General features: G+C 37.4%; 1 protein-coding gene across 2 annotated transcripts in view; it reads left to right on the top strand.

The window, feature by feature from the left end:
* Nucleotides 1-24,118, top strand: part of ADAMTSL1 (ADAMTS like 1) — a 352,419-nt gene that overhangs the window by 256,876 nt on the left and 71,425 nt on the right. For both annotated transcript variants that reach the window (XM_052701099.1, XM_052701100.1), the window contains 5 exons: nucleotides 3,756-3,806; nucleotides 8,038-8,242; nucleotides 9,441-9,588; nucleotides 12,748-12,832; nucleotides 22,624-22,925. In XM_052701099.1, the coding sequence (XP_052557059.1) occupies nucleotides 3,756-3,806; nucleotides 8,038-8,242; nucleotides 9,441-9,588; nucleotides 12,748-12,832; nucleotides 22,624-22,925 (791 nt within the window). The remainder of the gene's footprint in view (nucleotides 1-3,755; nucleotides 3,807-8,037; nucleotides 8,243-9,440; nucleotides 9,589-12,747; nucleotides 12,833-22,623; nucleotides 22,926-24,118) is intronic.

The raw sequence follows: 24,118 nt of genomic DNA, 5'->3' as shown, positions 1-24,118 counted from the left end.
GAGTATTACAACATGCAGTACTTGCAAAAGTAAGTATTCAAAAACCAGCATTACCTGTATGAAGGTATTGCAGTAGATGCCATCAATCCTAGCTCTGAATAAAAGTTGTGATAATTTTAAAGACCAGCATATGGAAACCTTAACAGATACCATCTTTTTAAGGATCTGATTATCTTTTTCTCAGAGCAGACAGTGATGTTGTAGCAAAAGGTGACATTATCACTCTGTTTTATTATTACTGAGCGCTGTGCCAAGTGGGAGCAGTATCACATACCACTCTAGGTGACAGGATTTGTAGAATTAAATTTGAGACTTTTTCACAAGCCTGTAATCTGTCTAGTGATAATTGGAGCTCTCATAGGGTTAATTGCTTGGTTGCTAAATCTCCGTCTTGTCATATATGATGAACTTTTTCATATCTCCCAAGTATTTCCTTTCACTTCATAAGTTATTGTATGAGTCCCCATTGGGAAAAAAAGTAGCAATTCCGGGCAACAGGGAGTGTGGTCAGCCCTTCTCAACCCCCAGGTGTCTGCTAGCTTGGCAGATGCTGACCCAAGAGCTATGGACATGTGGAAAAGGGAGGTAGGAAGGACTGACTCATACTCCAAGAGAGTTATCAGGGAGCTACAGAACAGAGATGTTCAAGCCTGCCATTTATGCTAAAGGGTTAGCTTAAGTGAAGAAAGTATCTGTGGAGGAATACTTTCAAGGAAAGCTGCTGCAGGCATTTGTCCCAGAGGAAAGCCAAATATTTGCACGGATGGCAGACCTGGGTACAGCACACCCACCTCTGGCATGTGCAGTTCCAGCTCCAGCTGAACATATGCCTTGGAAGAGCAATTGCACTGTCATTGCCTGTACTCAGAAGGAAAACAAACTAATCTGCAGAATATATGAAACAACTTGTAGGTCTAAGAGACATGAGAGGTTTCAGACATGAGAGACATAACAGTTCTTCAAAATTTCTTCATGCTCTCCTGCTCCTTCTGCAGCAAGTTTGTTCCGGATGTTGTGTAAATTAATTCAGTTTGCTACTTCAGTGCCGGACAGAAATCTCAGTGCAGTAGAAAAATTATTAGTAGCTCTCTCTGTTAAGCTCATTAGTAGCTTATTTAGCACATTATCCTCTTTATGTTGCCCAAGTAATGTTCACTGAACAAAGCCCATATCCTAGATCTTTTCCATATTTTTGTAGGATTATGATGTGTTGATAGGTTCATGGAATTTAAGCCACTCTGTCTACTTAAGTACAGATTCACCAAAATCATCTAGGAAGTACTTCTTCTATACTTCACTTAGGTCAGCTCTTTTTCTGTGAGCTATAAACACACATACACATTCAACAAAACAGTACATAAGAGCAGCTTATAACGATGCAGTTGCCGTTAGTGGTGTAATGACCATATGCTGTTCTGCTGTGCCTTCAAATTGATATTTAAAACCATAAATGTAACCTTTGCATATCAGTGTCAGGCACTTTGTCCACACTCTGACCGTGGAGCTTACCTGGATCTGTAAGAGCCAATGTGTGAACTTTTGGCAGCCCCTCACATGCACAAGGGCAGTGTCAATAATTCTGTGGAGCTTTATACCATTTACAGAAATGTACTTTATGAATGTAGAATTCTTTGAGTGTCAAGCCTTTCCAATGACAATATTAATTTAGTGCTTTGTAAATGTTATTTAGTCTTCATAACAGTGTTTGGATGTAGTACAGTTATTTCCATTGGAATGGCCTTGGATATTATGCATTCTAATACATGCAGGCCTGGCTTATGCATACAGACAATGTTTATTAGAAAGAAAATATTTCTCACTGCAATGAGAGAGAAATGTTTTGAAATCTGTTTCTTTCTTAGGTACTAGATGCTTTTATAGTATAATTATTTCATTTCTGAACTTTGTATATTAATCTTTTCTCCAACCACTCCTCAGCAAACTGGTGAGCTGGAAAGTGCAAAAGGCTTCAGAGTAGATCTTCTGCAGCAGTGATAGAGCAGTCAGGAAAACAGCAGATTCTCAAAAGTATGAACCAAAAGAGAAAGGAAAATAAAATGAAAAATAAAAAGAAAAAAGAAGAGAAAGAAAATGAGAAAAAATGGTTTCTTTCCATCTTTTTAAAATACATCCATAGAATTTCTCAAACTTTTGCAAGCATTAACCAGTCAAATAAAATCTGAAAAGTCTTGCTACCTGGCCATAGTATAAGTGACCTATTTATCTTTTTCAAAGTTTCACAGGACCAAATCTGTTATCCTCTTTCTGTGGAGATTTTGTGGAGATAATTTGTATCTCTAGATACAAATATGCAGATGCATATAAGGGACTCCTGTGACTGCAGAGATTGACAAACTGATAAGGATCCATCCAGGTCCCCATGACGTGCTCACAGGGTTTCTGTACCTTTCGGCGCATTAGCTGGAAAATTCCAGCTCACTGACCTAACACTGACTCTTCACTGTGAAAACACAATGGAATCCATCCTTCTGTCACGGTCAAATTGCACAAAAAAAAAAAAACCCTTAGTATATCGAGTCTCCTCTGAGTATTTAGACCAATTTACAAAGAACTATTTTGAGAATGAAGAATACTTTCTCTCCTCCCCCTCCTTTTCTCCTTCCTCCTTACAGAAACCCAACATAACTATCATCTCTCTTCTGTATAATACTCTCAAACACCACCCTCATTCTTTTCAGTGAGTCTCCTCTCTTTGTTACTTGGACACGGACATGCTTTCTATTCTTTTACACCTAGTATTTACTGTTTGATGGTTCTGTCCACCTGCCCCCAAGCCCCCTGTTGCACCCTGGCTTTCATGAAGGTGATATATGAGGTACTCTAGGTTCATGTTCGACGTTAATAGTTATGTGAGATAATTGGGAGAGGGTGAGCATAGAGAGTTACTCTGAGTCAGAATCTATCAAAATGGAAAAGTATGACATTCCAGGCCAGCAGTTCAGTGAAATCTTGTATCTGAGAATATGTCAAGTGATATCCTTGCAGATTACTGACTGATAACGGTTCTGATAATTGCTAGTTTTTATCTATATTACTGCCAAACTTGACAGTGCCAAAAAAAAAAAAAGAAAAAAGAAAAAAGAAAAGTAAACAGAAGCCCTGACAAGTTACTCTTCTCTCCAGCTCTTTCTGGCTTCAAGGAAAATCCAAATAAACAGACCAATTCTAAACATGAATAAAATTGGCTTGGATTTAAGGTGGAGAAATAGAACTGAGGATCTAAATTATTGCATGGGGATACTTTCAGTTCCTAATCCCAGCATCTATGAAAGCAGAGGTCTTATCTGAAGGGCAGAAACAACCATATAGTTACTAAAAATGGGCTTAATCTAGAGCTCTCTGAATTGCACAGAAGTTCAGTTATCTTCAGTACTTCAAATCTAAGTGTCATGTGAGAATTTTTTTTCTTATGATAGATTATAACCTAGAAATTCAAGTATTATTCAAAAAATTCATTTGGATCATTTTGTGATAGTAGGCTGGTTCTTAGTAAAGAATTAGTATATTCATAAAAACAGTAGTTATTCATGATTTATTATTTAATGACTTGGAAACTGTAGGATCAAAGCGTATGTTTTAAATGTGGTAGCAACCACTTTTTTTTTGTTTTGGTTTGTTTTGTTTTGGTTTTGTTTTTGTAATGTTGTGTAAAAAGTTGTATAATGTAATCATTTAGTATTTATTTCATTATGTATACCTTCTACTCAGAGGGTTGGCATTATTGTTCCTAACAGTGATGGATACAAGCAGATCATGCCCTATGACCTCTACCATCCCCTTCCACGGTATGTAAAACAATCAACCAGATGCTAGGATTGGCTAATACATTTATTGTTTTTTCCTCTTCTCTGCAGTTCTGCTTTACTCTCAAAATGAGATAATGCCTGCTGTTTTCTTTTTCCTGTGAACTCCTGCAGATTAGCCTAAAAATGTTCCACAACTAACCTGTTGTTGTAAATTCTATTGCTGCAGAACTGAAACTGCAGAACTGAAATATTCTAACTGAAGCAGTAGTGTGGCTTTATTAAGTGTGTGGTCCCTTTCTCTATCTTCCCACAGTATTCCCCCATCCCTTCATCTTTTTCTCTCACACTTTTCCCTTCCTTTACTCGTATCTGAACATGACTGTGCAATGAAATATCAGACCTTCTATCTCTCTGACGTTGCTGTTTCTTGCATGCTTATAAACTGTGAGATGTTGATTTCAGACAGTGTTGTGTCCTGATCCAGCAAACCTATGCTAAAGCCTTTCCCAGAGGCATTAATCTGTTGGCTCCTCTGGCAACTCAGAGATCAGGGACTGGAGTAGAATCAAGGCCTAATGCATATTATTAATTATCTCACAATTAAAATATCTTTAATGTAAGACTTGAGATTTTAATGAAAATAATTACATGAGCAATTACTTTTAAAGCAGGTAATAAGGCTGGTGCTGGTAAAAATGCTTGGTAAATGAGGGATAATAACCAGGTGGTTTTGAAAAACTGCTGGGACATGCAGTAGTATTCAGTTAATTTATTGTGTCCCATGATATCTATTATGCTACAGAAAAAAAAACCTCCACCATAACACTAGTCTCATCTTGGTGAGGAAATGGTCTCCATCAAGTCACTGTGAGGATTTCCTTCATAATTGTACAAATGCAGCGTACTCACATTTGACATAGGGTCTATAGCAAATCATAAGCCTATCCAAAACTGACTGAAAAGATAAGAAGGAGAGTAGCTTATTTGACAAACCAGCTGCCATTCATATTAGCAATCTTTATGTGTGATGAGTCATTTGTAAGTGTATATAGGTTGCTCCGAAAGTATGCCTCCTAATTATTTCCATGGAAACAACAACAGGTGCAAATAGCACAATAACACTTTTTGATAGAGCAAGTTTTCAGCTACAAAACACAGTTTTTCAACATAACTACCACCAGAAGCACCTCATTTTCCTCAGTGATGAAAAATGCCTGCATGCTTCATTTGTAACAATGTGTACCAGTGGAGGTGACCCTTGTCACTGTTGCCACTGCTGAAATGCACAATCCACCACCTCACTGTGCTCATACCCTCTGCTTGACCTCCACAAACATTCACAAATGTTGGTGAATGTCATTGGGTGCCATTTTTTCTGCACGGAGGAATTCAGTGCCACACCTTTGCTTCATATGCACTTCCATATCAGATGCCACTGTGTCAGAGTGCCCCTCTGCTGCCATCTGTCAGCAGCAATAACAGTAATAACATGTAGTGGACTGCTGGTGGGAAGGTTCAGCCTCTACTGCCATACCACCAACATCTACTTCTGGTGTTGTGGGCCAGTGTATTAAAATAGAAGACGTTACTTTCAGAGCAGCCCTTGTATGTCCAATAAATGTACTTAATTTCCATAATTTTCAGATTATATTTTCTGTGCTCTATGCTTGCCTGTTGGCAGCTAAATGCTCGGGGGTGCATACATAGATTCATTATTACTACTCATGAGATGTACTCTATATTTTAATCCTGCCTTTCATTCCTTTTTTTCTGGAAAACATTTTTCTGCATTTTTTATTAAAAAATAAACATGTAACTATGAACCTCAAAAATTAAGCCTCCATTGTTCAAGAATACAGAAGCTTGAATATTCATATAGCATATAAGACTAGCTTTGAGAGTGCTATATTTTATTTCCACTGTGTTCAAAGGCTTTGCACACTGACAAAAACAAGCATGTATCAGAGGATGATTCAGCAGCACTCAACAGTGGAAGGATTGTATTTAAGGAAAAAGCATCCTGAGCTGGCAGCTGGGCAGAGGCTTTTTTGCGTCTGAAGAAAATCCAAGATGAAGGATCAAAATGCCCTGAGGTGTTTGACTTTCATTAACACTGAAAGTGATCAAAAGCCTGATACAGTTTCTCAAGCTTTTCTGTATTATGGGCTCACCCCACAACAGTTCCTTTACATCCACTGACCCAGCCACTCTTTTTTCAGCTTTTTTACCAGCAGCTCAAGCTGCATCTGCTGGCTGAGTCCTTTACCCCACCTTCCACTCAACATCTGGTCCTGTAAACCCACAAACAGGGCTCATGTCTCCCTCCCTCACTCCCAGAAGGAAGACACAGTGCCAGGTCTCTTCTCCAAGCCTCAGTGGCAGAAAAAACAGACACTGATTAGACCACAAGGTTGGCATGAGTCAGGGCCAGGGCAGAAGGACAAAATATTCCTCTCAATCCACATAGCTTAGGAAAAAAATAAAAAATAACATAAAAATCCCACAAAGGAAACAAAAACACACACACAAAAAATGGCCCCAGTCACACTATCTGTCTGAGGCTGACACCTGATACTGGGGACAGAGGAGAGTAGCAAACTTTAGGAGAAGTGGCACTTTAGGAGAAGTGAAAAGGAAATTTGGGAAAGTGTCTGCAAGATTTACCTACTGCTCTCTCTGCATTGGGTTTTATCACGAAAGAAAGGTACAGTTCTGTGGATACAGTGCTCGCTTTGGTGTACTGCCACGTCCTCTCACAAATCCTCAGTCAGTACTGCCTGTTTTGTAACTTGAAAGGGTTTCACCTTTAAGAGCTGTGTGGCTGAGAACTCTTTTCTGTCTTACACACATATAAAACCCGAGGAACAAACTGCTTGCCTAGATTAAGCATCTTTGTATTGCCAAGGTTGCCAGAGGCACCCAGCAGCCTTTCCCAACAACTGCAGAGAATTCTAGCCACAGCAACCCTATCCCAGGCTCAGGTTGGTGGCAAGAGTTTCTGCTGCTTACCAGTTTCAGTTTGAGCTCTCTTCAGTTATATTTGTGATAGTTAGAAACCTTATCTGGAGAACTTGTCCCAAAAATCCACAGGTGTCACGTTTGAATTAAAAATGTCACAATACATATCTGTGACATATGGGGCTTATAGGGAGCACACCATGACATGGTGTAAATATTGTTCTACCACTTCTTTGTGTTCACACATAGAACTAGTTAATGGCTTTACCATTCATAAACAACTATCAACATGAGCCATTTCACACAGTGTCTTAGAGCAGCTCTAGCCATTATCCAAGTGCGGGTTGAGCATAAATATACTGGAGCTGATAGGAATAATATGGGCTGATACAACGAAAAATCAGAGGGAAAGATAGATTTATTTCATATTGTCTAACAGCTTTGGTGAACATGTAAGTTTAACTTAATGAGACTAATTACTTTGTTATGACTACAAGAAAAACATCACTTATAGCTATTGTAACAGAGGTCCTGGATCTTCTCTGTGACAGCAGCTTGAATAAAGGGAGGAAATACCAGTCTACATTTTATGCAAACAGAAATATATGCATATAAAACAATACATACATTATTGTGTATGCATCATTATAGGAGGTGGAAAAAAAAACCCTTGTTCATGGCTTTTTTGGAGCATACACATTGCTGTATGGATTTGTCATTACAATATTCAAATGGCACCTGTTGAAAAAAATAGTGTCTGCATTCTTCCCCCTGCTTCAGGTCTAAGAAGACAAGGCTTATGTAATTTATCCATCCGTCTATTTATCCATCTATCAATATAGCTTCTTCTCTTTGAAAGTTTCCTCCAATCTTATTTTTTTTCTCCATAACTCAGTTTTTCACCTGAAAGAAGCACTGCTATTTTTTGCCTGTTCTAGCAAAAGTAACATAATAAATTCAGAACGAACTGAACCTCTAGTAATTTGTAGTAATTTGTAACAAAGATTTCTCAGAATGTGTCATATTGTGAAAATATGATAATTGCATCAGCTAAATAAAAGAGATTGTAATAAAAATTAGTAGTTACAGAGTTAATGTGGAAAGGAGGTTTTACATTTAAGTTGGTAAATTAAAGATTGCACCCATCAGAATGCTTTGTTGATATCACCACTTACATGTAATTTTTTCTGAGGGCAATCTGAAGAACAAGAAAAACAACTGCAGGTAACAGTTTATGCATTTATGGGGCCAGTAACGGGGGCATCGGGTTCCTTTTGTTGACTCTTCTGTATCACATTCTGCTTTTTCCCAGATGGGAAAGTACACCCTGGACTGCCTGCTCCTCATCCTGCGGAGGGGGCATTCAAAGCCGCAGTGTCTCATGTGTGGAGGAAGACATTCAAGGGCATATTAGCCCCGTGGAAGAATGGAAATGCATGTACACTCCAAAGATGCCTCTTGTCCAACCTTGCAATATATTTGACTGCCCAAAGTGGCTTGCTCAGGAATGGTCACCGGTAATCTGTTTCATGTTTGATGATTTTGTATTTTGTATACTGAAAACACATCTTCAGTGCAGAGAATAATAGTTTAGTGTGCTTGTTGAATTAGAAACTTTTATTATTTTCCTTTCTCTGTTTTAAATCACTCTATTTGTCTAAACACAAAGTAAATTCAAAGGCTGTGAATTTAAGATTTAACAGAGTTAGGGAGAAAGATGGAAAAATAAATCAGATTTGAAATGTTGATTAGTGATCCTCTACTAAGAATAGACTGAGAACGTAAATGCACACAAAAAAAGCAGCAAGCTGATCATGATCGGGTAACAGCATCTTTTCAGCCAAAAATTGTGTGTCATAAATTTCTAATAATTTTCTAAAAATTTATAAACCCATAAGCGACTGGGTTTTTATGCTTATTCTTTGTCCCTGACTCTTCTTTTATTGTTTCATGCAAGAAAATTCTTGTTTTTTCTAATATTGAATTCAGGTTCTCACCACCGCAGTTTTTCTACGAGCGAGATGAGTTCTTAGAAGTTAAAATATTTTATCCACAGATGAGGTGTTCTTTATTGATTGCAAAGTGTTCAACAAGCTGCTATCTAAGAACAAAGTAATGCTGGTCCTATCCATAGACCTTCCCACTGGTTGCTGGGTTTGATCTTGACCCTTCCAACCACTTTTGAAATAACCGTCATGGGGGAAAGAGTGATGTACCTTAGCAAAAATAAATGAAAAAAGATGTAAGAAAGTGTCTTTGGGAAGAAAGCCTGAATAATTTTCCATTATGTTTGATGCCATGTTCCAAAATAGCTGAGTGTCACCTCTCTTAACACATAAGCTTCAGTACTTCATCCAAGCAAAGCAGAGTGGCTCTAGATGAAGCTGACAGGGTGTTACTAAGCATATCCATTTTGGGATGGATGGCCACAAGCCAAGTAGTGCACACAAGCCAGTGCTGAGAATGTGCACAGCAAAAGAATTCCAGAGGCTATACTTCCAAGCCAAGTATATGTGCAGACCAAAAAGGCAAATATTTGTGTTGATTTTATATATTATCCATAACTGCTAAATATTACTAATTTTACATGAACATGGTTAGTATTTCTGCATCACCTTTGCCCTTGATGTACTTCTGTTGCACATTCTCTTTTTATGTATTACTCCTACAGCATACCACAATCATCCTTTCATTTCTCCTCTTTTATTTTTCCAGTGCACTGTGACCTGTGGACAAGGGCTCAGATATCGTGTGGTCCTTTGTATTGATCACAGGGGGATGCATACAGGAGGCTGTAGCTCTAAAACAAAGCCACACATAAAGGAAGAATGCATCGTACCCACTCCTTGTTACAAACCCAAAGGTAATGAGAGAAAGATTCTTATGAATTTTTGTGTCTGTATGCTGACTAAATTACAGAAATTTCTGGACTACAGAAATGTAAGTGATCTTAATTTCTCTAAATTAGAGCCATAAACTCTACCATAAGAAAAGAATCAGTCCCTTTTGAAAAATGAATTGATATCTTGGTGAATATTAAGAGCATTTATTATGTGAAATAAGCGTGACCTGATGATAATCCAGGATGGAAAAGTGAAATTTAGAATTTTAATTTCTGTGCTCACTGCCTTATGACAGACAAACTTGTCAATTTGCAAGGTACCAGTTTGTCTGGAGCATGGGACTTCACTGTATCTGCCAGACACCAAAGTGGCAAAACTCAGATGCTGGCCTTCAGGAAAGCAAGGGGTATTTTGCACTGTGTTCTGCTGGAGCACATGAGCTCACTCAGTCTGCATCCCAGGATGAGTAAAATGCTCTGCTACCATGACTGAGCTTCGTCTGGAGCTGCAGCAGCCTTGCGCTCAGTTAACCAGCTGAATCTGTGAGGCTTTATCCATTTATCACGTTCAGAGCCCATGTAAAGAAAGCTGCTGTCTGCCTGCAGCATGCAGTGTAAGCAAAATGCATTAAGATGCTGAAAACCAGATGATGCATACCACCCACAAGTGAGTTCTGCCTAGGGAATGTGCCTAGATCAACTGGGGAGATTTGCTTGCATCTGTCAAGACATCTCTTCCAAAGGGATTTGTCTAGTAATTCCACATGGCTGTTTCCTGGAGGTATGCTCTTGCAACTTGCTGTCATCTTTACCAATTCTTGTGCTGCCCTTTGCAATACATAACATCATTAAGGTCTGAGTAGACATGACTCTCACTTTCTCCCATTTTCTCCCATGGGATGGAAAGCTCTTTATGAAACATGGTGTGTTGCTAGGATTTGATTTTAGTTTTCATCTTGGTTCTGTAATTTTTCCTCCACAATGCAAGAGGTAATATTTGAAGGCGCATATACCTGAAAATTAAATCATACTTTCTGAAAAGAGCTGGACCAGATGGTCTCCAAAGATCTCTTCTAATACACATTATTCTATTTATGTGATGGAAGTGTGTCCTTTTTTATGTCTTGAATTTAGCATTATAAATTTAAATTTAAATTCAGTTGTTGTAGTAAAGTACTTCAATTCTGTTGAATGTTTTAATCTTAGTTTGCTTTCTCCTTCCATACCTGGAATAAAATAAAGCATGAAAACAATGTTCTTAGCTGATTGAAAAAGTAAAACAAAACATGTGGAATACTCTTTTTAACACTCTTTACAAAAGAAAACCAGAATGCAAATAATTGATGTAATTTATTTCTTTTTCTTTTATTCATGTACTGAGGCACTTTATTTTACAGCAATAATGCAAAAATACAGGATAACCCTAGATTAGATTAAGTACTAGATTAAGTACTAATTTTCAATTTTTATTGAGAATGTGAATTTATTTAATAAAACTTTCTGTAAAATGTAGGATCTAATGTTTTTATACTCTCCTATAAAAGTAAAGATTTTACTTTAATCTCTAAAATTAAAAGCTCTTCATTAGCTTATTTTTGGAATGAATTTCACTCATTTTTTTTGTCAAAGCATACTGTACAACATCAGCATTTCTCATCCTCCAAATTATTTTACAGCATAAATGGCAATTAATTTTATCTCCTGATGAATGCACATTTTTTAAAAACAAAAGTTATTTAAAAAGTCACATAGCAGACAACTGTACGTGAGAGCTTTTGCTTTTTACAACCACTTGAATCTGAGGGAAAAAAAGCATAGAAGTAATATCTGGCTTTCCAAAACTCATAAAGTGGTCTACAGTGCATATAAATAGAACTATCTCCTACATATTTTGGATAACAAAAGTGGTAAAATATAGATTAAACTAAGAACAATGGCTGGCAAATATTCATCTTCAAATGGTACTAGTAAATATATTAGAGTAAGAATTTGGGAAGATATTTCTGGAAGAGAGGCACAGTTATTAAACTGCTGTCCTTCTTTCCTCAGTTAACATCTTGCTCCAAGAAAATTTGCTTGACAAAAGTTACAGTAGCTGTGAAATCAAGTTGTTAATCATTTTTCCTCTGTGATAAAACAGTTTGGAAATTTCATGTGCATGCATGAAAGGTTCCTTCTTATTCACGATGAAGTTATTGAAAAATTTTAAATATTCTGAATGACATTAATCTGTTCCTGTTGATGAGTATAAATCCACACATTACCTAAATCAAAAAGTTTAGGTGGTTTGTTAGTAGCAATAAGCCTGGTCCTGGTTTTCTTCCATGTTCCGAGTTTCATTATGCTGTATTTGTGTCTTTTTCTTTATCCTGACCCAAAAAATTCTGTTAATATGCAGAGCTTGTTTTCAAATTATGGTGCCAAATTTGCTCTTACGTTATGCCCCTGTAGAGTTAAAACAGCTCCACTGCCTTCAGCTGAAATGCTCCACTTTGACATTGCATGAGAGCAGAATTTGGCTGAAAGAGTTGAATGGCCCTGCACTCCCCAGAACAGTGCAACTAATTATGTTGTGTTCATATCCTGGATAAGAGAAAAAACAGCCACACTGTTTTTCATCAGAAATGACAGAAAAAGTATCAAGCTCATTTTTTAAATCCATATAGCTGATGAACTGATAAAGTTGAAAAAGTATAGCTTGACCATTTCATTAGAGTTTCTCTGTTTTTTGGGTATCACTCATCAAATCAGGATTTTCTTCCTTTTTGACATCTATCAAAAGGAGGATTAAGGCATCCTCTGAAATTCTAAAATTCAAGCATAAGCAAAAGGATATTATATGTTTTGCCTTCAGAGCATCAATGGAGGTCATTACACTTCCCAGTCTCACTCTGAAAAATACTTGCTAAAGTGTTCAGTTTAGTAGCCAAGTTGCATCATCTGTAAAGTAACTATCTGGTCAAAAAACTAATCTTGTGACCTTTATAATCCAGCTGACAACTGCATAATAACAATTCCATAATTCTATCCCTCTCCTCCTTTCTCTTCTTGAGCTCAACCTCAGCTCAAGAAGAGGCACGTGTATATTCCAAGCACCAAGTGAAAAAGCAAAGGCTGGCATACATGGAAGCATTGCTGCTACATGGTTTCTGTTTTCATGTACTTGCATTTGTTCTGTAGAGAAACTTCCTGTGGAAGCAAAGTTGCCGTGGTACAAACAAGCTCAAGAGCTGGAAGAAGGAGCAGTGGTGTCTGAAGAACCTTCGTAAGTCTTAAAAAAATTTTCACAGCAGGCACATGTGAGATGAGATCTGAAGCCTGTGCTGAATTGACATGGTCTCTTGAAATTATATTTGGCTTTTATTAGAGGATAAAGGCCAAATCTAGCCCCATGGAAATCAAAGGACTTAAGGCTGTGTCATATTTAGGTGTGAAGAGGCAGAGTTTAAGAGGACAAATGCACACTGAATTTGAACAAACACATTTATGTTTTATGTAAGTTCATTTACAGTGATATTACAGTAAGATTCTGTCTGCCTGAATTAGTTTTACAATCCCCACTACCACTGTATCTCAGCGTTCAGCACCTTTATTTATTGTCACAATACTCCTGTGTAGTAACAGGTAAAATATAGGGCAGCCAATGAAGGAATCCTCCCCAGGAATGGTGTAATATCAGCTACAGATGTGAATTAATTTTAACAGAAAATAAACTAGAACCCCAGAGCTGTGGCTTGTATTGCTGTATTTCCACTTACCTTCTTTCATGGATTTTCCCCTCCTTGTTCTTCTAGACTCTGAACAGTCTTTTCCTAGCCATTTTTGCAAAAGTGATCTGTCAGTACCTTGTTTCCCTTTAGTATCTATCTCTTCTTCCTGCTGTGGAACCTTTTGGATAGCAGATAAACCTATTTACATAGACTGAAAATCCCTCCCCCTTCCCTTCCCTTCCCTTCCCTTCCCTTCCCTTCCCATTCCCCTGCCCCTGCCCCTGCCCCTGCCCTCCCCCCTCCCTTTCCCTTTCCCTTTCCCTTTCCCTTTCCCTTTCCCTTTCCCTTTCCCTTTCCCTTTCCCTTTCCCTTTCCCTTTCCCTTTCTCTATGCTTTTCCTTTTCCCTTGCCTTTTCCCTTTTCGTTTCCCTTTCCCTTTCCATTTCTCTTTCCCTTTCCCTCTTCCTTTTCTTTTTTCTTCTTTTCCTTTTCTTTCCTTTTCCCTTTCTTTTGTCCTTTGTCCTTTTCATTTTTCCATTTCCTTTTCCTTTTCTTTTTCCTTTTCCTTTGAATGAAAGAGACGTAAATTTAAAAATATATTGTTGGGAATTTTACCAAAAGGAATTATGTTGGTATGTGATCATACTTGGGAAAATTTGCAGCAGTTTTGTACAGTGACAAAATGTAGGTACATTTTGTATATGATGTTGGCAGTACTGTAGAAAAAGTATAGTAATATATATATATATATGTATATACTCAGCTAAATGTCTCTTTAGATATTTGTGATAAGGGATTTGTACAGAATAAGCATAGCCTACAAAGAAACATGTAGAGATTTTGGTTTATCATCACAGTCATTTTTGATAAAATACTCTAGAAAAGCTTATGAGTATACTGCTTGTTGTACTAAAACAGGCCTTAAGGGCCTGAGAAGGAGCTTAAGATTCTTTAAATCTTCTAAGTTTTATGAGCTGCTATGACATCTATTTTCTTCACAATTTCGCTGCTCGGCTGCAATAAAGACTCTGTTCTGCTAAGATCTCCTTATCTTCTTACCCTATCTCTCACAACAGTTCAGTGATACCAGTGGGATACTAATGCAGTGGAGCACTGTTCAGATTAAGTTCATTCTGCCATAGGTCAACGATTTTTACATTTTTTTTTTCTCCTTGCAAAACACAACTCTGGAATCATGACTAATCTTTATTTTCGGCTGATGAGAAATCAATATGACATTAAATTAAATTAAACTGTAAATTTTTATATTTGTTTATTAATAGCTAAAATAGAGGATGAAAAGTCAGGCTTTTTGTGCAAACTTTTCCAGCGCTATTCATGCCTTTGTTTGATTTGGAACAATTTCTAGTGATAAGGCATGAGCCAGAAAGGACAAATAAAAACTTAGATGGCTTATACTGCCAACCAATCCATGCAATCCCTGTAAATGCTAATAGTCGTATTCATATTCTGTCAGACAATCTAATTTGTTGACAATGACCTTGAATGGTGAATTCCCCAGAAGATGTTTCAGTGCTTCACTATTAGTGGTGGTTTTCATTAATGTCTAACTTTAAACACACATTCTTTTCAGATCCTGGTTGTTAGATTGAAAAAATATGTATAATGACATGAAAACAAAAGAGATGGAACATTCAGAACTCACATAATCAACAAGTCAATTTCGATGCCAGTTTTACAATATCGCTTGTCTGCTTTCAGCTGAATAGCAATTTCAAATACACTAGTTAGTTGAAAAGTAAGATGTGTTAGATGATAATATGTCCTTTGGTCTCTCTTTCTGTAGCTGCAAAGATACAAAATAGTATCCTATGGCTCAACATGCTGATTGATACTGAGCTGTCAACCACTTATTTTGGCTAATGAACGGTCAGTCCACAATAGCACACTAATATAAAGGTCAGAACTAGTGAGAGTTTTTAGATGTCAGATTAAATCCATCTGGTGTATGACAGTGTGTGATGTTGCCAGCTCTTTTGCTGGCTGTGAATTTGAATAATTAGAACATGGCCATCCACTTCTCTACTGTTTGTCTTCCTAAGAATCCCTCTTATTTGCAGTGTGTTACTTAGCTGTAAATATTTTAAGAAAATACACCGGGACTTGAGAAAAAAAAAAATCTGTTTCTGCTTTGCTGAGGAGCCTTCCCCTTCTAAGTCAATAGAGTGGAGCTGGCTGAGCAGGGTTTGAGGGTGGGCATCGAGCTACGGGAGGCAGGGCAGCCTCGGGGAAAGGTAGATGGATGGGAGAGGGGGATGTGAATCGGGAGGCATCCAGGGAAGTGATAAACTCAGTGCTGAGATGGCAGTACTGTGTTCAGGAGAGTGTTTGCTGGAAGTGGAAGTACTGTTAGCTTCTCCAGAATAAATATCTCCCTGTGATTTTCCAGATTGCTCAGAAGCGATGTAACAGTGACTGATTTTCTGACTGCACACAGGCAGATGTTAGTAATGATTCTTTTTTCTACACTTCAGCTAATGCCCTTTCTGAGCTTTCTTATGCCATCAAATCACTGCTCCCATTCTCCTCTACAGACAGGGTCATTCTTTGAAGCCAGCAGACTGCTTTTTGACCCCTGACACTGTTATCTTTTCTTCCTTATCATTCTTAGGGCAGAGAAAGCAGCTCCCACCTGTAAGAAACTTTGTTGTTCTTCTCAAAAAATTTTTGTTTATTTGAATTTAAAAGCCAAAGCTGAAAATCTTGTGTATTTTGAAATCTCATATTTATGAATCTTGTATTGCTGTCTCGTGATTTTAGTGACTTTGTATTGTGTACATGTTTGCTAAGAAATTGCAAACTAGGAATTAAGAAGTTTTTATATATGAGCATAAATCTACTGGACTCTTTTCACTGTAAAATTCCACCTGTATTTTATGATCATTTTTTACTGTTAGGACAGCAGATATCTCATTTTTACTCCATCTGCATCTAATGCCTTCCACTGTTTATTTCTCCAGGATTTCCAAAGGAAGCAAGCCTTACAGTGTAATTTTGTCTGTATATGTCTGTCTGTCATTTGCCTTCCTCTTCCCTTAATAATGTCTGAATGTATTGCTATTAGCTGAATTGGACAGAAGTATAAATTTATCACAAAGAACTTTACACCTCTGTCACATTTGGTTAATGTTCACCAGGAAATTCAATGGTTGTATTTCCCACGTTTCACTGAATGATATGACTAGGTATAAAAATTGCACCTACTAGCTCTCCTGTTGAAGAAAAGGTTTCTAAAGGACTACAGTCCGTTAGAGATACCAGAGAATCTATTTGAGCACTCAGCGTTCCAATCCAAATCCATGTTAAATTGGTCCTTATTTGTTCTGCTGCTCAAATAATTACGGACAAGTAGTTCAGACACTTGATGTCTAGAGGGAACAGTTAAGTTTGCGTTATCTAACATGCAGCACCCCTAGACAGAGTCAATTAAGTATTATTTTTTGACAGAACTGCCAGGAAATACTCTAGACTGGTAAGAAAATATTACAGTCTCCTCTAGGACAAAGATGCAAGGTGAGAAGTCCTTACGGCACTCTGTGTATTGTTGCCTTATTGCTGTCCGTCTCTGAAGTGACTATTCAACAGTCTTTATCAAAGGGAGAAGTCAGAATATTTTTCAGCCTGACCTCTTGCACTGAAGCTGATTGCACCAGCACAGCATGACAGTGGAGTCAGAAAAAGCAGCAATCATGATTAAAAAAGCATGGGTTTCTCTATGAGTAATGAGATTGGTTTTATGGATGGTGGAGGGGTTGTTTAAAAGATTTCTTTCTCTAACTCTTGAAAAATGCTTTTGTATGTTAACACCATACCCAGCTTTTAACATATTGCCATAAATAACCACGGTGCTAGCCATAAAAAGAAGGGGATAAAAAGAGGGCAAACAATAATATCTGGATGCCAGATGGCACCATCATAGTGATGAGGCCAGTTCAGAAAGAAACAAAAGGAAATTCCTGACATGCATCAGTGGGGGGCAGAGCCCTCAGGGAAGTGGATTTGGTCAGAGAGGTCAGTGTGGCAGGGTCACCCAATATCTCTTTTTTACTTTTCAGTAGGTATTTATGTTTCCAAAGATATGTAAGCTATCTCATTCTGTTTTCCCCACAAAATGGTTTCTGTAATTAGGTTTGTAGCAATTTCACAGGTCAAAATGTAATTTTGAAACTGCTTACAAGTGGTTTACTCTAGGAATTAGATGTGTTACGATTACTGAATTGCTAAAACAGTAGTGGTGCTGCATTATTCCATATCAGTGTCATGTGGCGAAGAAGGAAGTTCAGGGAACTCTTTCCATTATAAGATTTAATTGCATACAATGAAATTATCAGTGCAGTCAGTCACAGGAAAGAGCAGCAATGTAGCAGGTAATATTAGGTAATGATTTCTTTCTATTCATTAAAAAAAATCCTTTAGAGACTTACGTCTGTGTAGGATTTATGTCTAATATCTATAAGGGATAGAATCAGTTATCTTCCCATAGGGAGAAAGACACTAGTGAATTTATGGAGAGCACCAACAGTACAGAGTGATCTGACATTATGCTGAAGGAGAAGATTGCACTTAAACTGAACTGAAGAGAAATGATGGGGGATAGACTGTAATCACTTAGAGTGCAATCTAACCTATGTAGGAGGCTGTGGTGCTATTACTCTTACAGATGGAGCTTTCGGGGATTTTACTGACAGGTGATTGTGGCTCCTCTCTTTCACTCCTCTCAGCAACAGCGTCAGCAACTACACAGTTTCTGCATGTAAGCTATCTGCAGTATTAAATTGTTTCCCATAGAAAGGCGAATCCTCTTTGAGAAAAACAGGCTCATATTTCAGATCAAGACAATAAATCTGGAAGTCTGAGCTCCGTTTCCAGTTCTAGCAGAGAAAATTTCTATACCTTTAAACAAGCCACTGTGTGCTGTTATTTCACCAGCTGTATTCTGGTTTTAGGAGCTTAAATAGATGGATGTCTGTGCCTTCAAATACCCAGTCTTACTGATACTTACAGTTCTCAGAACTGTTCAGCCTTTTGCTGAACAATGTATTTTAAAATGGATTATATCAATCTCTATACTGTTTTTCATTTTTGTAAACAACTCCATCCCTGGAGGTGTTCAAGGCCAAGCTGGATGGGGCCCTGGTAGATAAGGAGGTTGGCAGCCCTGCATGTGGCAAGGGGGTTAGAGCTTGATGATCCTTGAGGACCCTTCCAACCCAAAACATTCTGTCGTTCTATAATTCTATGAATATAGACTGATTGCCTTCTCTGCCTCAGCCACTCTACAGAAGCTGGATTTTTAAATGCATTCCTTTCATATGTTTCAAAGAGAATTTTTTTTGTAATTACTAAATAAACTGTAAACTGAAAAAAACTTTCTCCAGTGTAAGCATGAATAATAATATTTACAAATGCTAATAGTTTTGAAAAATTGAACTAGGAAAGTGGTATCTACTCAGTTTTCATACATCCATGAAATTCTGTGGATAGCTGAAATGAATCTGTGTTTGTTGGTAAACTGTACGTGTGCTTCCCAGCCTGAAGGCTGGACTCCAGAGTATTTCACAGTTTGACCAGTATGTTTGCATTTAGTGCTTTATGTACAAACATTCATATGCTGGTTTAACATACTAAAATTTACTTTAAAAGTATTTTCAGTGGCTGTAGTATACTACAAAAGCAGTGAACCCAAACCTGTGCTCTGCCACATCTATGTGACTCCTGCAGAAGTCCACTGATCTTGGTAGTATTATGTTTCTTTTCCTCCATTCCCAGAACTTGATGTAGGCCAATGTAGGCTATTGTGCATATGAAAAATCATGGAATTTTTCCATGGAAAAATGGAATAATCAATTCCTTTCTGCTAAGGTCAATCTTGTGCACATTGCTAACAAAAAGAAGAAAGACACTGAAAAATATAATGCCTCTTTTAAATACCAAACTATTTTGCCAACATGTTCCTAGAGAGGGAAGTGGTTTCTAGTCCATTACTGTAAGTCAGTAGGTCAACAAAACAAATATAGGTATTTGTTTGCAAAAAACATCCATTTTTAACTCCTAGTTTTCTTATGAGAGTTTTCCAACTTTCATCCATTCCGTTTCCTTTTCCAGCTTTGAGAGCAGTGCTGAGTACAGAGACGTCTGGGGGGACGGCAGCTAGAGGTGTCCTTCAGCCATTGCACAGCTGGGTGCCACAGTGAAGGCAGCACTCCAGCAGCTGAGTAGTAGCAGAGATGATTAGGTTATTCAGAACCAAGCAAGCTTACAGAATCATATAAACATTAAGGTTGGAAAGAGCGCTAAGGTCATCTAGTCCAACCACCTGGTCATGACGTTCTGTTCTTCCACCTTTCACTTCATTTGGTAAGATTTTCTCTAAAATGGGAGCAAAACACTCCTCCTTGAAATATTCTACAGAGCCCTCAGAAAATGAAAATGCTGCATTTTTCCATCAGGGAGGAAGCCTTGTTGTACAGAGGACAGAAGTTCATTTTTCATGCTATAATAACATGCTAGTCATTGGGAAGTATGTTAAGAGCTATAAAATACACCAAGAAATCTCTTCAAGGCAAGAGTCATCATTTTATTTCTTATTTGTACTGCCTTGAGCACAGACAGCTCTGGCTGACAGCTATCACTGTAACACTACAGCAACCAGTTATTGAGACTGTCTTGTTTATTATACCTGTTATTACAAGGATCAGTACTAAAGCAGGATTTCATTAAAAAATGTACAATGACATCTGAAGCACCTGCATCATTTTCTGTTTTCTAAAACTCTTGCTTTTCAGTAAACCTAATCCACCACTTCAGTTTTCAGAGAAGGATGCAGAAAAGCGCAGTACTGTGCAGTGCAAGATACACCGTATGCAGAATGAATAACTTAAAGCCTATGGAATTGTCTGTTTATCATTCACATACTTTTTAAGTTCTGTGCTCACCATTTGGCAACATTTGTCATTAATAACTACACAAAGATATCTGAAAACCTTCACAATTTCCTGGTTTGGGGGAAAATTCAGAACCAGTGTGTATTTATACTATACATTCATATCACATAAATGTTCATATCTAATGAGAACTGTATGGAGGTTTAGGGTTTGGGGTTTTTTTTCCCCCCTTCTTCTCTGCTTTCAAATCTTTTGCTTCTACTAGTTCCTCCTGTGCTTTAACAGCCAGCAGTAATATTTGAATTAAATTATCTTTCCAAATTTATTACTTAAAATACGTAAATTGGGCCTAGAAATCTGAACAAAATACACTGTCCTGAAGATACTCAAGTGCCCTCATTACAAGTTGCAGACAAGGGTAAAATAAGATAATGTGTGGTATTTGTAGATCAAGTCTCATTTTAAAAACAATCCAGTCATCTCTATTGTTGTTCTTGCTTCTCTTTTGTTTCCTTTGTCTTTTGCTCCTGTGTTTGTATGGGTGATATGTGTAAGTCATGTAAATATTCTGAGTATGTAAATTATCTCTCCTTTTCTAATCAAGTAATTTTAATGCCTGGCAAGCTATTATACCTTTTGGTTTGGAATACAACAGCTCTTCAACAAAGAAAATCTACACAACAATCCAAAATGCTAAAAAAATGCAAGAAATGCAGCTTTTGAAGAAAATATCTGCAGTGTCTTAATCTGGTTAGGATTTTTTGCATCTTAGTTTGTCAGGTCTAGAAGCTGTACGTTTAAATTAATCAAACTAAGTTACAGCAGTAGTGTAGTCTTAGTCAAAATGGCACATGTGGCCTACCTGTGCTATTAAAAACGATAATCCTTTTAAAATTACAAATGGCCATCTTTGAAACAAAACCATCTTTACTTACCATTTGTAAGATAAAATGTCTTAGAGCATGGAAATGGAATAAAAAGCATCATTTGTTTCTCAGAGGCTTTAATCCAGAAATAAATCTTATAGTCTTTGCAATAACATTATAAGATTATAGTAATATACACAATTTCCATTCTATTACTTCCTGTATATAGCTGAATAGTGCTAGCAGTGAATATTAAGAAGATGTTATGAATAACCACAAAAAAGTGGGTAGCAAAATACACAGTGTCTGCCCTAGGAGACCAAGCTGCTGCAGTCAGGGATCCTGCTAGATATATACTGAGAGGATACCACAGTTTTTGTTTTTTCACTCAGTGAAGTGAAGGTTCTGTTGTCAACTAGAGAGCAGTAGCTTTGGGGAAATAAAAGTGCATACAAAAACTTTAAAAACTGCTGATCACAAAACTAAATTTCCATTTTATTCCTATCAGGCTGTGCATGGCATTGTCAAGGTAAGAAATGAGTTTTTCTGATAGCTGCAAGCAGGCCTACTCTCTAGAAGAAATGTGTGCACTGCCTTCTGCTCTGGATAAAATTGCCAAAGTTTGTTGTGGGCTATCTTAAAACCAAAATGAGAGGAATACTCTCAGTGGCACCCGAGATTTTGATCAAAAATACATCCTGTAAATTCCGATTTATTTGATAAAGTTAGCTAATGCATTAATTTAGGTGTTGAACCACCTGGGTTCCTGTCAGGCAGTTGATCCTATTTGACCCTAATAAATATTCTGTTCATTAGAATAGCACTGATTTTTGAATGTAGAGAAGTGACCATGCAGAAAAAATGTAGAAATTATTTCACAGAGAATAACAGCACATACACACAAAAAAATAAGAACCCACAGAATTTGGTCTATTGTGCTATTGTGCATAGTATAAGATGGCTTTAAGTTGTTTGGTTCAAGCATGTATAGATATTCAGAAGACAAAATCTGGGATAAGTTCCTTATCAGAGGGATTACAGAGAAAATTGGGAAATAAAATGTGCTGGGGACCAAAAAAAAAAAAAAAAAAGGTAAAGAAATGGAGGGCTTTAAATGGCTTTAAATTAAAACAGTTTCCACAGCATGGGAACAATGGTTGAAATTACTTTCCATAGAGTACTATGTAGCGTTTTTTAATAACGTAAGTCAACGCAGAGTCAACTAAGGGAAAGAGGTTGAATCCTAAAAAAGCCAGTAGCTAGTAGGATTAGGATGCACATCAGAAGTTTGCAGGATTAATTGCACTGAGAGTTTTTAGGATGAACGTAGGGTATATGTTTTCTTCTGTGGATATAAAGTACTCCAGAATTTACTGAGAATCTTTCTACTGTTACTACTGAGTTGTTACCAACTCAACTCATATGCCATCGCTTTTACGTGTATTTCATAATAGCACCATGATAAGATGAAGTTACTTCATTGAATAGACTTTGTCTTGGACAGATTTATGCTACTTTTCCATGGCTGGCTGTGTCTGGACATTGCTTAAATTGCACTCACTCTTCTCCTCACAGGTTTATTCCTGAGGCTTGGTCCTCCTGTAGTGTCACCTGTGGAGTGGGCAGCCAGGTGCGGCTTGTGAAATGTCAAGTGCTTCTGTCTTTCTCTCAGTCTGTGGCTGACTTGCCCATTGATGAATGTGAAGGTCCCAAACCTGTGTCTCAGAGAGCCTGTTACAGTGGTCCCTGCAATGGTGAAGCAGCTGAATATACCCCTGAAGAAACGGATCAGCTGTATGGTAGATTGCAGGAATTCGACGAGCTCTATGACTGGGAATATGAGGGCTTCACTGAGTGTTCAGAGTCTTGTGGAGGAGGTAAGTGCAATGTTTTAGTGATGCGTGTGCTTTCCCTCTTCAAGCGTGTGTTTTGTTGTGAACACTGATGGACTTGCTGCTTTGCTACATCTATGTGGAAAGCTTGTCTGAAAACTGTAAAACTCTCTTTGCACAACGTATTTTTTACTCAGGACTTTCAGGCTCCCCTTTCAGATCAACACTTAGAACAATTGGTGTACTCGTATCTCTGTTTTCCGGTATCATCTAGTCTCACAGAATGTGCTTACACAAAAACAGCTGAATGTTACAGTGGTCTCATGATACAGGCAGGAATCAAATGTCAGTTTTAGTTTTTATTTCTTGGCTTCTGCTTCGCAAGTATAAATATGTGGAAACAAATAGTACTACCATAGCAGATGCATTTGGTTACTGATATTTTAAGGGCTCAGCTGATTCTTGAACTCTTGTCATTAAGTGCCACTAGCTCTGATCCTCCTGCTAAAGATAACATATGGTAAAAAGTACTAATGGTGTGATTGCCTGAAGCTAGCAGCTTGGCACTTGGAGCATCTCAAAGTTAATTAAGGTTGCAGGTTCTACATATTATAAAATACTAATACACAGTTCCCTGATATTCTTTTTTAATAAGCTAGTTTTTTTGTTTTTGTTTTTTCTAGCTAGTTCTGAAAAATATGCTTCATCCAGTTTTTTGGGTTTTTTTTTTTTTTTTTTTTTAATTAAACCTAGATTTCTACAACTGCTGTCTTTTTACATGAGAAGTTTCTGGCTATTTAAAAAAAAAAAAAAAAAAAAAAAGTTTACTGTAGATAAATGCAGAATACATATTATAAAACTGGAAGCCACTTAGTGATTCATGAATGCTTAACAGATAGCTCTGTAATCACTTACAGACTTAAAGAAAACAACAACAACAACAAAACGAATAGAAAATAATACAAAGGATTTCTGAGCTTACTTTTATCTTGCTGATGGTAGCGTTAAGAGCAATTCTCAAAGAGTTGTCATACAATTACCCCAATTGCTTTGATTCCTACATAGAAAATAATAGATGTTAATCTTTGCTAAGTGGTGATGAGCACTGACTATAGAGTAGCACTTGTCATGAAATGAGTATACTAATGACATTAATGTTTGCCACATTTGCCTTGTGAATACTGAAACATGAGTAACTTGTAGGAATTTCTCTTGAATTTAAGTCATTTATTTGAATA

The sequence above is a fragment of the Tympanuchus pallidicinctus genome, unplaced genomic scaffold (genome assembly GCF_026119805.1).
Source record: "Tympanuchus pallidicinctus isolate F22 unplaced genomic scaffold, pur_lepc_1.0 scaffold4, whole genome shotgun sequence".
Lineage (NCBI taxonomy): Eukaryota > Metazoa > Chordata > Aves > Galliformes > Phasianidae > Tympanuchus > Tympanuchus pallidicinctus.
This window is presented reverse-complemented; position numbering and strand designations above follow the sequence as displayed.